Here is a 13789-nt window from a genome sequence, read left to right as displayed (position 1 = left end):
TTAGTCATTTGGATTTGTGGGGTTTGAAGTTAATCGAATCATCAGGTAGAGTGTAGAGTTTGTGCTAAAGATACTCCCTGCTAGATAGGGAATAAAGTTAAAGGAGCTCATTCTCCAGCTCCTTCAGCTAATCAGTGACTTGAGATGCACTTAAAGTGTAAGTTTTCTTCATGACTGTACGTTTACATATAGTACCAAGCTTCATATACAGATCCTGAGCAATGTGCACATTCCTACCCTCTATGTTTTCTTAATCCACAAGTTTCTGTGGCATGTCTTAATTCTTACTATAAAAGCAGACACTAGAACCAGTACTCAAAGAGCCAGAGTTACCTTATTTAGACAGGCACTTCAAAAATGGCACGAAACGAAGACATGGCTTCCATGAATGAAGCTCCAAGTCGGAGCATCACAAGTCTTGAACAGTCATCTAAGGAGAAGTTGTTCAAAAACATAGAGGAAGCAGAAGCGAGGCTATGTCAGTTTCAAAGCTCGAAACCAAAGATTCAAAGGGTTCCCGACATGCTTCGAGATCACCCTAATCTCGAGAAATACTATGAGCCAAGGGCAGTGGCACTTGGTCCCTTCCATCATGATAAAGCAAGATGTCAGCTGGCAGAGAAGTTCAAGCTTGCACTGGCAGCAAAGTTTATCCAAGACAGTGGCCGTCCAGCTAAAGATTTGCACAAGATCGTTGAGGACAATATCAAGACACTAAAGGACTGCTATGATGAGGAAGCAACAATGTCCTACACCAACGAGGCCCTCACACACTTGTTATTCTTAGATGGGTGTTCAACCTTACAGTTCATATACTCATTTATGAATAACGAGTTGGCAAATTTCAAGATCAAGAGGGATCAGGTGGCTTTTGCAGAACAGGACTTGTTCCTGCTAGAAAACCAACTCCCTTACCAAGTCCTCAAGCTGTTGATGAGCTTAAGTGACAAAGAGATGGAATTGAAGACCGCAATCGATGGATTTGTTGGAAGGAACATCATGGCAGCAGGAAAAAAATGGAAATGGCACAAACACAAGAAAACGAGTCAACCAGCAGATATTGTCGTAAACATGGAAGAGCCCACTCATCTTCTCGAGCTTCTCAGGACAAAAATGCTAGGTCCCAAAGAATCTATCGACCCCAAGAAGAAAAAACCTAAAGATCGCCGACAATCATTCCGCAACATACAGGAGCTTAAAGCAACAGGGATCCATTTAAAGCCTAGTAAGACAAGCACCTTGAGGGACATATCTTTTACTCATCTTCTAGGCTTTGCAGGATTCCTATATCTTTCACCAATATCAGTAGACGACTCCACGAGGCCTAAGTTCTTGAATTTGATAGCCTATGAAATGTGTCCTGATTTCCAAAATGACTTTGGGGTCACCTCTTACATATGCTTCTTGGATTCACTGATTGATCATGCAGATGATGTTAAACAGCTAAGGTCGGCACGCGTACTACACAACTTACTTGGGAGTGATGAAGAGGTGGCTCAACTTTTCAATGAGATAGGCACTGACTTGGTGCCTAACAGTGAAACATACCGCAGTGTCAAATCCAAATTAGAAAAGCACTACAAAACTAAGTGGAAAAACTGGATGGCTCAATTCTGTCATGATCATTTCAGTAGCCCCTGGACTATCCTGGCTTTCCTTGGTGTTTTAGCAGCTCTGGGGTTAAGCAGCATCCAGACTTGGTACACAATCAATTCTCCCCCCTCTGCCTGCGATGCTGTATGCGAGTACTTGAAGAAACGGCTAAAAATAGAGTGATACACACACTCACACAGAGGTACAAAATCAAGTTTGGTTCTTCCTAGTATGGTTTTTGCTATTGGTTTGTTTGGTTCCCAACTTCAGCTCTCATTAGGCAGATATGAAGCTGAACATGTACTGTTATTTCTTCACTTAGCTTAAGTTTTGTCATGATGTAATTCAATATTCATGTGTGGAACGATGTAATTTCATATGATGAGTTTCTCGAGTTTAATCAACTCTTCTGACAAAATCGAGTCTGATGTTATTCATTTTGCCTGACTTCAACTTATGTCGAGTTTGTTGTTCAATTAAGAAGGCCAAATTCACACTAGAACAAACCAGCCCCAATTTGCTCAATTTCAAGAAAAATGTAGCAGAAACAATTTCAGATATCCATTTTGCTTTTCGGGCAAAGGAAGCTCGCTTGAATGTATCCAGCCTGAAAATCAGTTATTAGGTCTCTCTTGAATGTTCCAGACCTTTTTTCCTTATGGTTTTCCAGGCTTGAAGTCACCATATATCAGTCACAAATTTGATAGGTATCATTAAAAGTACGTGTATCTCAGCATTTGTAGATTATTTCATGAACCTTAGATTTGAACAACTTAAGTTCTTTTATGTTAACTCAGTTCTGTGGTTCTTTGACTTCAATCAATTTCTCCTTTATCAAAATCTGACACTTCACACATAATCTACAGGTGATGTCTCCCCCAGTGCAACAGTAATTTTTTCTCTTCTTTTTACCTTTTTTTCCCCAGTGACCATCATGGGCAAACTAGGAGTGCCGACAAGTATCCCCTTTAGTGATTGCGCTACATCAACATTAAGGGGGGTGTATTCATTTAAGAGTCTACAAGATTTTTTTTGTATTTTGAAAGTCTATGGGTATTCAATTGAGATTTTAAACAATCCTTTAAAATCTTGATGTATTCAATTCAGATTTAAAATTATCCATTCAAATATGCAGATATTAAAAAATATACGGATTTTTAAGAATTTCATTAAATGTTGGATTTTGGAGGATTTTATAGTGCTTTTTATACATATCAAAACTCAAAAACAATCCAATGTTAAAGTAAATTGAGATTGGAAATTGGTCTACTCATTTCATTTCATAACCCCTTTATATAGGGAGAGAATTACAATGGAAAGAACAATTACAATGATGACATTAACTACTGATTGGTTCGTAATCCATGCTGATTGATATTAATCGGTAATTGCTTGATTCCCTCTCTGTCAATCACTTTGACGAAGGCACACAATATGTTTTTCCTTTAACACTCCCCCTTGTGCCAAGTCAAAGACGAAATGGTGCATGAGTTGTTGCCTCACTAAAAACCTTGCCAAGTAACAATAAAAACCATGTGGGACAAAAATAAAATTTGGTCGAAGGAAAAGAGCACAATGCACCTTCTACATTTGAGAATGACATGTGTGTGTTAGACTCCCCCTGACATCTACATCTCCCCCTGATCATTACATTAATCAAGTGAGCTTGGAAAGTCTTCGCATTCCTATGCTTTTCACATGTTTCTCAAATGTGGCCTTAGGCAGTGATTTGGTGAACAAATCTGCCACATTCTCCTCAGACCTTACTTGATTCACTTGAATCTTGAGGAGGGTCTGTTGTTGCTGATTGTAGAGCAACTTTGGCGATATGTGTTTTGTGTTATCACCCTTAATACAACCTAGCTTCATCTATTCGATGCAAGCTGCATTGTGTTCATAAATGCAAGTAGACTCTTTAGTGGTAGAACTCAAACCACTAATCCCTCGAATATGTGCAATGATAGTTCTTAACCATACACACTCACAAACCGCCTCATGTACAACAATGATCTCTGAGTGGTTCGAGGAGGTAGCCACAAGGGTTTGCTTGGTTGATCTCCAAGATATCGCCATGTTCCATTGGTAAATACGTAACCAGTTTGGGAACGACCTTTATGTGGGTCAGAGAGATACCCAGCATCAGCAAAACCAACCAAAACATTATTGGCGTCTTGGTGTAGTGAGTGGCACTTTCGCCATCAATATTTTCTTCAGGGATTGCAGTTCCATCTGCGGTCCCTCTTGTCTCTCTGTAGGGAAAGAACAGTCTAAACTCAATGGTTCCTTTTTAGGTACTGAAGATGTTCTTGATACCATTCCAGTGACGCTGCGTTGGCGCTGAGCTCAATCTAGCTAACAAGTTCACTGAGAATGCAATGTTTGGTCGAGTAAATTGGGCTAAGTACAATAATGCGCCTATTGCACTTAGATAGGGAATTTCAGCTCCCAACACTTCTTCGTCATCTTCCTTTGGACAAAATTAATCTTTCCTTGCATCCAAACTTCGACCGATCATGGGAGTGTTAGCAGGATGTGCTTTGTCCATGTTATATCGCCTGACTTTTGGACATATGCAGACTGGTGGATTAATATTCCACAAACTCGGTGTTCTAGTTCAAGGCCTAGATAGAATCGAGTTTTCCCAAGATCCTTCATCTCAAATTCGGATTTCAAGTAGCTCGCGGTTTCTCTTATTTCATCAAGAGTACCAGTTATGACATATACTACTACAATTGCAAATCCGGAACTTGTTTTCTTTATGAATACGCAGGAGCATAATTCATCGTTCTTATATCCCTTCCCAATCAAGTAGTCACTTAGACGGGTATACCACATCCGTCTGGATTGTTTCAATCCATAAAGTGAGCGTTTCAACTTAATTGCAAACGCACTCTGTGGTTTAGAGTCACTTGACTTGGGTAATGTAAGGCCATTAGGCACTTTTCATATATATCTCTGAATCTAGATCCCCATAGAGATATGCAGTAACCACATCCATGAGCTGCATTTCCAGTCCTTCGAAAATTACTAAGCTAACTAAGTAGCGGAACGTTATAACGTCCATTACGGGAGAGTTTGTCTCCTCGTAGTCAATTCCAGGGCGTTGTGAGAAACCTTGCTCCACAAGGCGAGCCTTGTAACTCAGGACTTCATTCTTCTCATTACGCTTTCTGACAAAGACTAATTTATGTCATACAGGCTTTACACTTGGTGGGGTTAGCACTACCTGACCAAATACCTGTCTCTTTGTCAGAGAATCTAATTCTACTTGGATTGATTCTTTCCATTTAGGCCAATCTGCTCTTTGTTGACATTTTTCAACAGAGTGTGGTTCGATATCATCGTGCTCTATGATTCCTTGAGCAACAGTATATATCATCAATGTGTATGGAAGATCTTTCTATCAACTCATACGCACTTTCGTAATCCTTTGAGATTTCTTTGTTCTCTGGAATCATTTCAAACATCGGAGCGTTCTCCAGTATTGATTCATGGACATAACTATAATCAGAGATAATCTCATGAGAGGGATTCTATTCATTGATGATTGGTTTGTACCTTACTCGCCCTCTTCTTCCTTGGGTGAGTGTCAATCGAACCAAGTGACCTCCCCCTCTTCCTTGGGGAGCCACGGCCTCAACCACACCTCCACTAAGTGCTGTTGCAGTGCCTCTATCTGCGACACATTGCCCCTTGTTGGGGACTTCTAACCTTGCAGGTACATTTGCAGCTGGTATATGTGATCTCGTCACTTTTGCGATATCAGTAAACGCATCAGGCATCGAATCTGCTACGTTCTGAAGATCAATTATTCTTTTCACTTCATTTTCACATTGTGAAGTGCGGGGATCAAAATGAGACAGAGTGGGAACAAACCATGACAATTCCTGTCGTTCCCTTGGAAAATCATTTTTCCTATCTCCCCCTAACGACGGGAAGACTGTCTCATCAAAGTGACAATCCGCAAATCTAGCGGTAGAGAGATCGCCTGTCAAGGGTTCCAAATAGCGGATAATTGTTGGGGATTCGTATCCAACATAAATACTTAATCGTCTCTGAGGACCCATTTTGGTGCGTTGTGGGGGCGCAATAGGCACGTATACTGCTCAACCAAATATGCGTAAGTGTGAAGTGTCAGGCTCATATCCAGTTACCAACTGGTACGCAGAAAATGGTTGGCTAGCTGTGGGTCTTAAATGAATAAGTAAAGCTACGTGCAATATTGCATAACCCCATGCAGATATAGGCAAGTTGGTGCGCATAACCGATGCCCTAGCCACAATCTGTAGCCTTTTGATGGTGGCTTCTGCGAGACCATTTTGTGTATGCACATGGGGTACAGGATGCTCTACATCGATCCAAATAGATATGCAATAATCATCAAATGCTTTTGATGTAAACTCTCCAGCATTATCAAGCCTTTATAGACTTGATAGGGTGATCAGGGTGGTGAGACCTTAAACGTATAATCTGTGCTAGGAGTATTGCAGCATTTCTGGTGGATAATAAAACGACATGTGACCATATTGTCGAAGCATCCACCAGAACCATAAAGTACTTGAATAGTCCGCATTCTGGATGGATAGGTCCACAGACATTTCTTTATATCCTTTGTAAGAATGGAATGTTTTGTTTTGTATCTTTAGCATAGGAAGGTCTCAATCCTGTTTTTGCTAAAGAGCAGGCTTTGCAAAACAAGTGATGTGCCTTTGAAATAGTCAATGAGGCATAATGGGAGGGAGGTAGTGCTTCTGGTACTTCAGAAGGCAATGACTGCATTTGAGCAATACTAGAACCGACACCTTGCAGTGTGGCGGATTTTTCTCCTATTTTTCACTCGAAAGAAAGGATGTCCGTGTGAGTTCTTTAAAAATACGGATCATCATGTCATGACCTCGGTGCCAAAGGCGGTCATGCAAAAGCCTGTATGAGTCAGTGTCCCACATTTCATTGTTGGTGACAATATAGAATTCAATGATCCGAATCGCAGTGAGGTACAGTCCACTAAATTGACTCATAAGTTTCTCTAAGATGTGTTTCCTTCCACAGTCATTAGATGTAATATCAAGGTATTCATTTCCATTCTCACGGTGTGTTTTTACATGATAACTGTTGGCAGAAATTTCTTTGAAACATTAACAAGGTTCGATTAGCTCTTGGTGCATATAGAGCGTCTGTGACTTGAAATGTTGCGCCATTAGGCAGCAAAAATTTGGCAGTTCCTCACCATTTTATTAGTTTTGATAATCCAATCATCGTAGTCACAGAGGAATTTGTAGGCTATTAGTTCAATGAATAATTGCCTATTTCTTCATATTCTGTGGGTAGTCCCACTATCATCTAAGCACTCAAGTTCTCCTCCATTCATTCCTACAAATAAATGGGAGGTATTTAGAAAATATAACTCATATTCTTTAGAGTATTTCTATTTGCGTAGAATGGTATTCTTTTCATTCTAATAATTTTTCTTTTTTCTAGATGTATTGCTTTACATTTTTATAGTGCTATTTCGAACCATGTAAATATGTGTATAGAAATAAATTTAAATAAATTCAGTGCTTCAGAATAAAATTTAAAATTTATTAATAAGCCAACAATAAGCAAATCAAAGGTCTTTGTTCAGAAATCTAATTCATCAAACCATTCTTTAAGACCAAATAATAGTCTAATTAAAAATGAGGCATTATGCCTTCATAACTATCTTTGGAAAATAAAATGAATAAAGCAGATCAATCAAGATTGAGAGCATCCATTGACTTAGGAAGTTCCTCTTTGCCATTGAAGTCTGCAATTGTAAGGTTGACGTCTAGGTCATGACCTCCTTCTTCCATATAGTGAGCCTCTTGTTCTTTAGATGCTCTATACCTCTTGTAATTGGCTACTACTCTGTTGTTTGCTTGGCAGTTTTTGTACCAATGCCCAATGAATCCACACCTATAGCATGGTTCATTGTCAACTCTTTCCTTTGGCATCTTGTTTCCATGATCCCCATGTCCCTTTCCACGTGGTGCATTGTTGCCACGTGGGTAGGGATCAGCACGTCTAAACCCCCTTGCATTGGAGTTATTTCCACCTTTCATTTTTCCATAATTAGCCTCGGGAATTTTCTTTGTCCTAGTGGGCCTGGCATTGTTATTCAAGAGAATCTTATTTTGTCTCTCAACCACTTGCAGTATGCTTATCAACTTATTGAAGGTTGTGATTCTTTTGTTGTCATAATCCAACTGATACTGGTTCGCTAGTATAAAAGCTGAATTAGGAAAGGTGGTAAGAGTCTTGTAGATCATATCATCTTCTGTGATTTCCCTTCCACAGAAATTGAGAAGTGCCTTTAAGCGCAACATGTCCTTGTTGAAGTAATTGACCTTTTTATAGTCAAGCAAGCGGATTCCATTCCACTGAACAGCCAGTCCTGGGAGCAAAGTATCGTGAATGTTCCCAAAACGTCCTTTAAGGGAATCCCACAGTGCTTTGGGTGTCTTCAACTGAAGGTACTCCCAGCGTAGGCTAGGATCAATATGTCGCTTCAGAAAAATTAAGGCATCTGCTTTCACCTTATTAGATAGTTCATCATCTTTGGGATCAGTAATGGTGGCAGTGTAGTCTTTTGCCACAAAGGCAGTTTCCATATCGGAAACCCAACGATGGTACTCAAGTCCTTCTGAGTCCAAGATGTCAAACTCAGGTCGAGTTGGATCAGCCATCTACATAAAACAAGAGAGAAGATATAAATTACGCAGTCATAAAGACATCCACGTAAATTATTTTCCAAAAATATGAATTAGATTTCAAGACCAAGATTCTTAATGGTCACATTTTTTATTTATTTTGTCGATGCTATGTGAAAATACTTTATCACAGTAAGTGAGTGTATAATGCGCATGAATTTTCATTATCATGGCCAAACGGTATTGATATGTTGCATTAAAAATAATCATAGTACATTTAAATATATCATATAAAAATAAGCTACATTGCATGCTCAAATTTCACAAATATACAACAAATTATATACTACACATAATAATAGCAATAATATATCATGCGTATAATAAAATATAAATAATAGCATAATATAAAGGCATGCTTAGGAATAATTATATAAGAGTAAATAAAATTCACAAAACATGCTCACAATTGCATAAATAATATATAATAAAATATATATGGCATGTTCAATATAAAGTATAAACTATAGCATAATTAAAACATGCTTAAACATAATTATGTAAAACATAAATATGAAGGCATGCTTAAAATGATTAAAATTATCTAATCAAACATGCTTAATAAAAAAATATAATAAAAGCATAAACAATAAAGTATAAAGCATGCTTTGTTAAAATCATAAAATAAAATAAAGAAAACATACTTGATTTCGATAAAACAATTCTAGCACACGCGCGTGTTGATGCAGGCGTGTGTAGCGATGTTTTTGAACTTGAGAAAAACTGGGCCGCTTCCTCTTTTTCAGTAATGGGCCTTGTTTTTTTTTTTTTTTTTTCTGGGCTGGAAGCCTACTTTTTCTTTTTTTTCTTGTCTGGGCCGCAGGGCCTCTTTTTTTTTCTTTTCTTTTTCTGTTTTTCTTTTCTTTTCTGGGCCTGCAGGGCCTGCTGCTTTTTTTTTTCTCTCGACCTGGGATTCCCCCTTTTTTTTTTTTTTTCGACCGGACCTTTTCTTTGGGCCGGTTGACTTTTTCTTTCCTCTCCTTTTTCTTTCTCTTCTTCCTCCTCCTGCTTTCCTTCCTTCTGGTTTGCTGATGTGTTGGGTAGATCGATTGGGGTGAGTGGTGATGACAGGAACTGGTGGGAAATGGGAAATTGACTGGCTGATGGGCTGACGCCGGGAACTGGTGGGCTGACGTCAGTAACACCTTGAAGGCGGGCTGCTGGGCTGCCGGATTGGGCAGCGATCTGCGTTGCGAAAGCTGCGGGGCGGGGCTGCAGGGCTGCCGGATTCTGCAGCGATCTACACTATGGGCTAGCCACGTGGGTAGGAGGATGGACTAGGCTGGAGCATGTGATGGAATTTGGTGCAGGTGAGACCGGTCTGTGTGAAGGTTGATTGAATCCGGTCTGTGTGATGTGTGAATGAGGCAGGTCTGTGCTATTGAAGAGCACAAGGGGCTGTGTGATGTGCAGGCGGAGGTGAAGCGCGGCCTGGTGTGCTGCAAGGGAGATGGAGGCCGGACGATCTGGTCTGGGCTGTGTTGGAAGTTGCAGCGCGCGGCTGGTGTTTTTTTTTTGTTTTTTTTGTTTAGGGCGGCAGAGGAAAAAAAAAATATATTTTTTGTTTCTTCTAGGGTTTTTTTTCTTTTCGATAGAAAGAAAACTAGAAAATGATGATTTTTTTTCTATTGGCTATTGGCTCTGAGCGTGCTGATAACGTGTTAAAGTAAATTGAGATTGGAAATTGGTCTACTCATTTCATTTCATAACCCCTTTATATATGGAGAGAATTACAATGGAAAGAACAATTACAATGATGACATTAACTACTGATTGGTTCGTAATCCATGCTGATTGATGTTAATCGGTAATTGCTTGATTCCCTCTCCGTCAATCACTTTGACGAAGGCACACAATATGTTTTTCCTTTAACATCCAACCATTTTCCAAGAGATTTTGATAGATTATTTCTCACTCATAAAATGAGGAAGCTCTTCACCAAAAAAAAAAACAAAAGAGAAGAAGAAAAAGAAGAAGCAGCTCTCAATAGGTAACACTCATCAATTTTGTCTTAGACCTATATTTCCACTATCCTCTTGTACCTCTGCCCCAAATCTCATCTAATAATTTTTTTTTTTTTTACTATAGCTCTGGAAGCCTTAGTCCTTCTAGATAATTAAACTCACTTTCAATGGTATTGTTAAGATGATACATACACACATGTTTCTTTTTTTTCTTTTTTTTAATCAAACTCGAAGCCGGGTGCCGATATATATACATATATTCATCTAAAACCATAACAGACCGTTACATACACACATGCTTCTTTTGTAAATAAGATATGAAATAAATTATGTCATTAGTTTACTACTTTATTTTTTGTATAACATTTTGGTTGATTAGTTTTCTCTTATTATTCATATATCATTATACACAACATAAAGAATGGTTATACACACACACACACACACACACACACATACAGATCATATCTAGAGCGGAGCTCCGCTTTGAAAATTAACATGTGAAGTTCGAGTTTTGGGTCACTTTTCGGTGGTATATCCACATCTCGACCGTTCAGTTTTTAGGTACTAGTGTATAGATCGTCTCTGCAAATTTTCAGCCAAAATGATGATCGTTAAGGCATTGATAATTGCCTTAAAACTAGTATGGTTCAAGTTGATAGATTCAGTCCATCCATTGGTTTAAGCGAGTTAGATATCTTAACGATCATCAATTTGGCTGAAAATTTTTAGAGATGATCTATACACTAGTATCTAAAAACTGAACAATCGAGATGTGGATATGCAATCGAAAGTGACCCAAAACTCTAACTTTACACGTTAATTTCAAAGTGGAGCTCCACTCTGGATAAAATCCATATACATATATACTTTTTTGTCTAATAGTTGGATCCATACATCCATTGCTTTTAAAGAAGAAGAAAAAAAAAATTTAACCTACCAAAAACATCATAAGGACTTGTAAAATCTAAACAAATACTAGTAAATTAATCTATTGGAATCAATCAGAGTCCATATAGAATTTAAACAATCCGTGGATTAAGTAAATCCATGAATTATAAAAACTCAAACAAAATCTTTTAAAATCTGAATTGAATACACCCCCCTAAGTCATATATTTGAAAATGGAAATACATAAAACTACTTTCAAACCACAAGAATTTTTGTAAGCCAACTTTCTCACATATAATAATATAATGGCATTAGACATGGAATCTTCTTCTTCTTCTGAGAAGTAGCTGATTCTTAATGGTTTTTTCCACAATATTAGCAAGAGTAAGTATTTTGAAGACGCCAACTTCCCAAAACGATCTGCATTATACAAATAATATCAGTTATCCTATTCTCTATCCTGTATCAAGTTGTTGATCATCTTTACCAAAGGAATAGTTCCCTTTCCCATTATTTCTAATCTACTAGCTTTTGAAGCATGAGAAAACAGTGAAAGCCCGAAAAATACAAGATAAGGAAGAAACAGTCGAGATGACAAGAATCCATGCCAATAACGAGGTTCTAGATCAAAAAATGCATTGAAAAACCTTCTTGCAGCATTCAAATCCACCTTGAGCAGAATGGACATGCCAAAACAGAAGAACTCTCTTTGTCTCCTCGTTTGTATGGGCCATAAATCTTTCTAAACTTCTGCTGACAGTTCATTTCCTGAAAGACTTCTATCAGAACCAAGGTACTGAACTATGGCATTTGCAACAACAGGAGCTGCTGCCAGAGTCCTCGCAACCATATATCCTGTTGAAGGGTGCACCATCCCAGCTGTACCGCCAATTCCAACAACTCTTTGAGGGATCACCGGAAGGGGCCCGCCCATCGGAATGACACAATGTTCATCCTCTTCAATGCATAACTTATTTCACGCAGAAACTATATCACTTGTGTGTTCGGTGTCGTCAGTGCATTTCAAATTTGGCAAATTACATATCAGACTTTTCTTTATATATCAAACTTATACTACCGTAAATAATTGCCAAATTCAGATGTATCATTAAGATGTTAGTTTTCATTTTTCGCAGAGAGATTTGATGTACTGCCACCAAAGAAGTCATTTTTCACAAAGAACATATTTAGAATACAAACTGGGAAAGCATTACTTCAATACGGACAATTAGTCCAAATAATTGAACTCAGAGAAAGCTTGTACTGAAAAATCGTGGTAAAATAGAACAGATTGTACTGAAGTTATTGATTACTAAATTTTTGGACAACCACTTATAACATTTAGACCACCATGCTAGAAACTATGATGATATACGTTGAAGATTATCATAAGCGTCCTGACTAGCATTTGCTTTTGTTAATGGTTGAAAACGGTCTAAGCATGGGAGGGAGCAAAGAAGAATGGGCGGAGGCATTGTTGGCTCATCTGCAGGAGAAGTGGGAAAGATGCAAGAATGCTTGAAGATCTTTGCGGCTGGAGGTAAGTGAATTAAATCCACGGGCCATTGTGTTGTAAATGACCTCTTCACCCATCACCTCACATCCTTACGATTACAGTTGGTAGAGGAAAATTGATTCAACTCTTATAAAAATGCTAGGAAGGAGTTTGATGAAGAACATTATGTTGGCGTGAGTCATGCCATGTAATTAGCATTGTGAATTTTGTGTTTTATTCGGATTATTCTGTTGTAATTAGTTTCCTAATAGGTCTTGTAATTTGTTTCCTAATAAGTCTTGATGTATCTTGTATATATACTCCGTTCTTGGAGAAGGTAAATCATATCAGAAAATTTTCAATCTCTTATTCCTTTGTTCTGTTTGACTTGGTATCAGAGTCGAGTTCCATTCGGACTCGGTTTGTTCTTTTCGCTGCGAATATAGGGTTCTTTTGATTCAGTCCTGTTTGATTTGGTTGAATTGGTTCTTTTGGTCAGTTGATTCTCTTGCCTTGGTTCTTCTTGTCGAATTGGTTCTTTTGCTTCTGCAAGTCGTGAATTGGTTCTTTTGCTTCTACAAGTTGATTTCATCCTTTGTCCATCAGGTCATCCTTTTTTTGTTCTTGTGTCCGTCCATATCCATCCTGGTTCTTTGGTATTCTTTTTGTTACAATTTGTAGGGTCTGAAAAAAAAAAAAAAAAAAAAGATGGTGGATTTGACTCTTACCGACGGGAATACTGGAGGATCTCAGAATGGAGGGGTGAACTCTGTGGCCCGTGAGGTTGTGATTGTTCAGAATGTGACAGATAATTCAAGTTTTGGTGTAAAGCTCGATGGCACCAATTATCAGTTATGGCAGAGGCTTGTGAAGATCCATATTCAGGGGATTGGAAAGTGGAGTTATGTTACCGGTAGTGCAGCAAGACCTGCTGCAGGACCAAAAGCCGATGAATGGGATACGGCAAATACTAATGTGATGGGAATTCTTCTCAAGGCTATGACTCCGGAGGTAATGAGATTATTTGCTAACTATGATTCTCCCAAAGCAATTTGGGATTCTGTTGCTGCTACGTATTATGATGGGAGTGACTTTGCTCGTGTTCATGAATTGAATGT

General features: G+C 38.5%; 1 protein-coding gene across 2 annotated transcripts; it reads left to right on the top strand.

Annotated features, from left to right (window-relative positions):
* The first annotated feature begins 259 nt into the window (after positions 1-259).
* LOC112184265 (UPF0481 protein At3g47200-like) lies at positions 260-2690 on the top strand. Of its 2 annotated transcripts, none has more exons than XM_024322532.2 (2): positions 260-1795; positions 2460-2690. In XM_024322532.2, the coding sequence occupies exon 1, from the start codon at positions 358-360 to the stop codon at positions 1774-1776; it is 1419 nt and encodes a 472-aa protein (XP_024178300.1). In that variant the 5' UTR covers positions 260-357; the 3' UTR covers positions 1777-1795; positions 2460-2690. The 2 variants fall into 2 exon arrangements, with proteins under 2 accessions (XP_024178300.1, XP_040371430.1); XM_040515496.1 differs by lacking the exon at positions 2460-2690 and having other exon boundaries at positions 260-1225; positions 1430-2011.
* The last annotated feature ends 11099 nt before the right edge of the window (positions 2691-13789 follow it).

Source organism: Rosa chinensis, chromosome 2 (assembly GCF_002994745.2).
Source record: "Rosa chinensis cultivar Old Blush chromosome 2, RchiOBHm-V2, whole genome shotgun sequence".
Classification (NCBI taxonomy): Eukaryota; Viridiplantae; Streptophyta; class Magnoliopsida; order Rosales; family Rosaceae; genus Rosa; species Rosa chinensis.
Note: the sequence above shows the minus strand (reverse complement) of the source record. Positions and strands in the feature narration are given on the sequence as shown.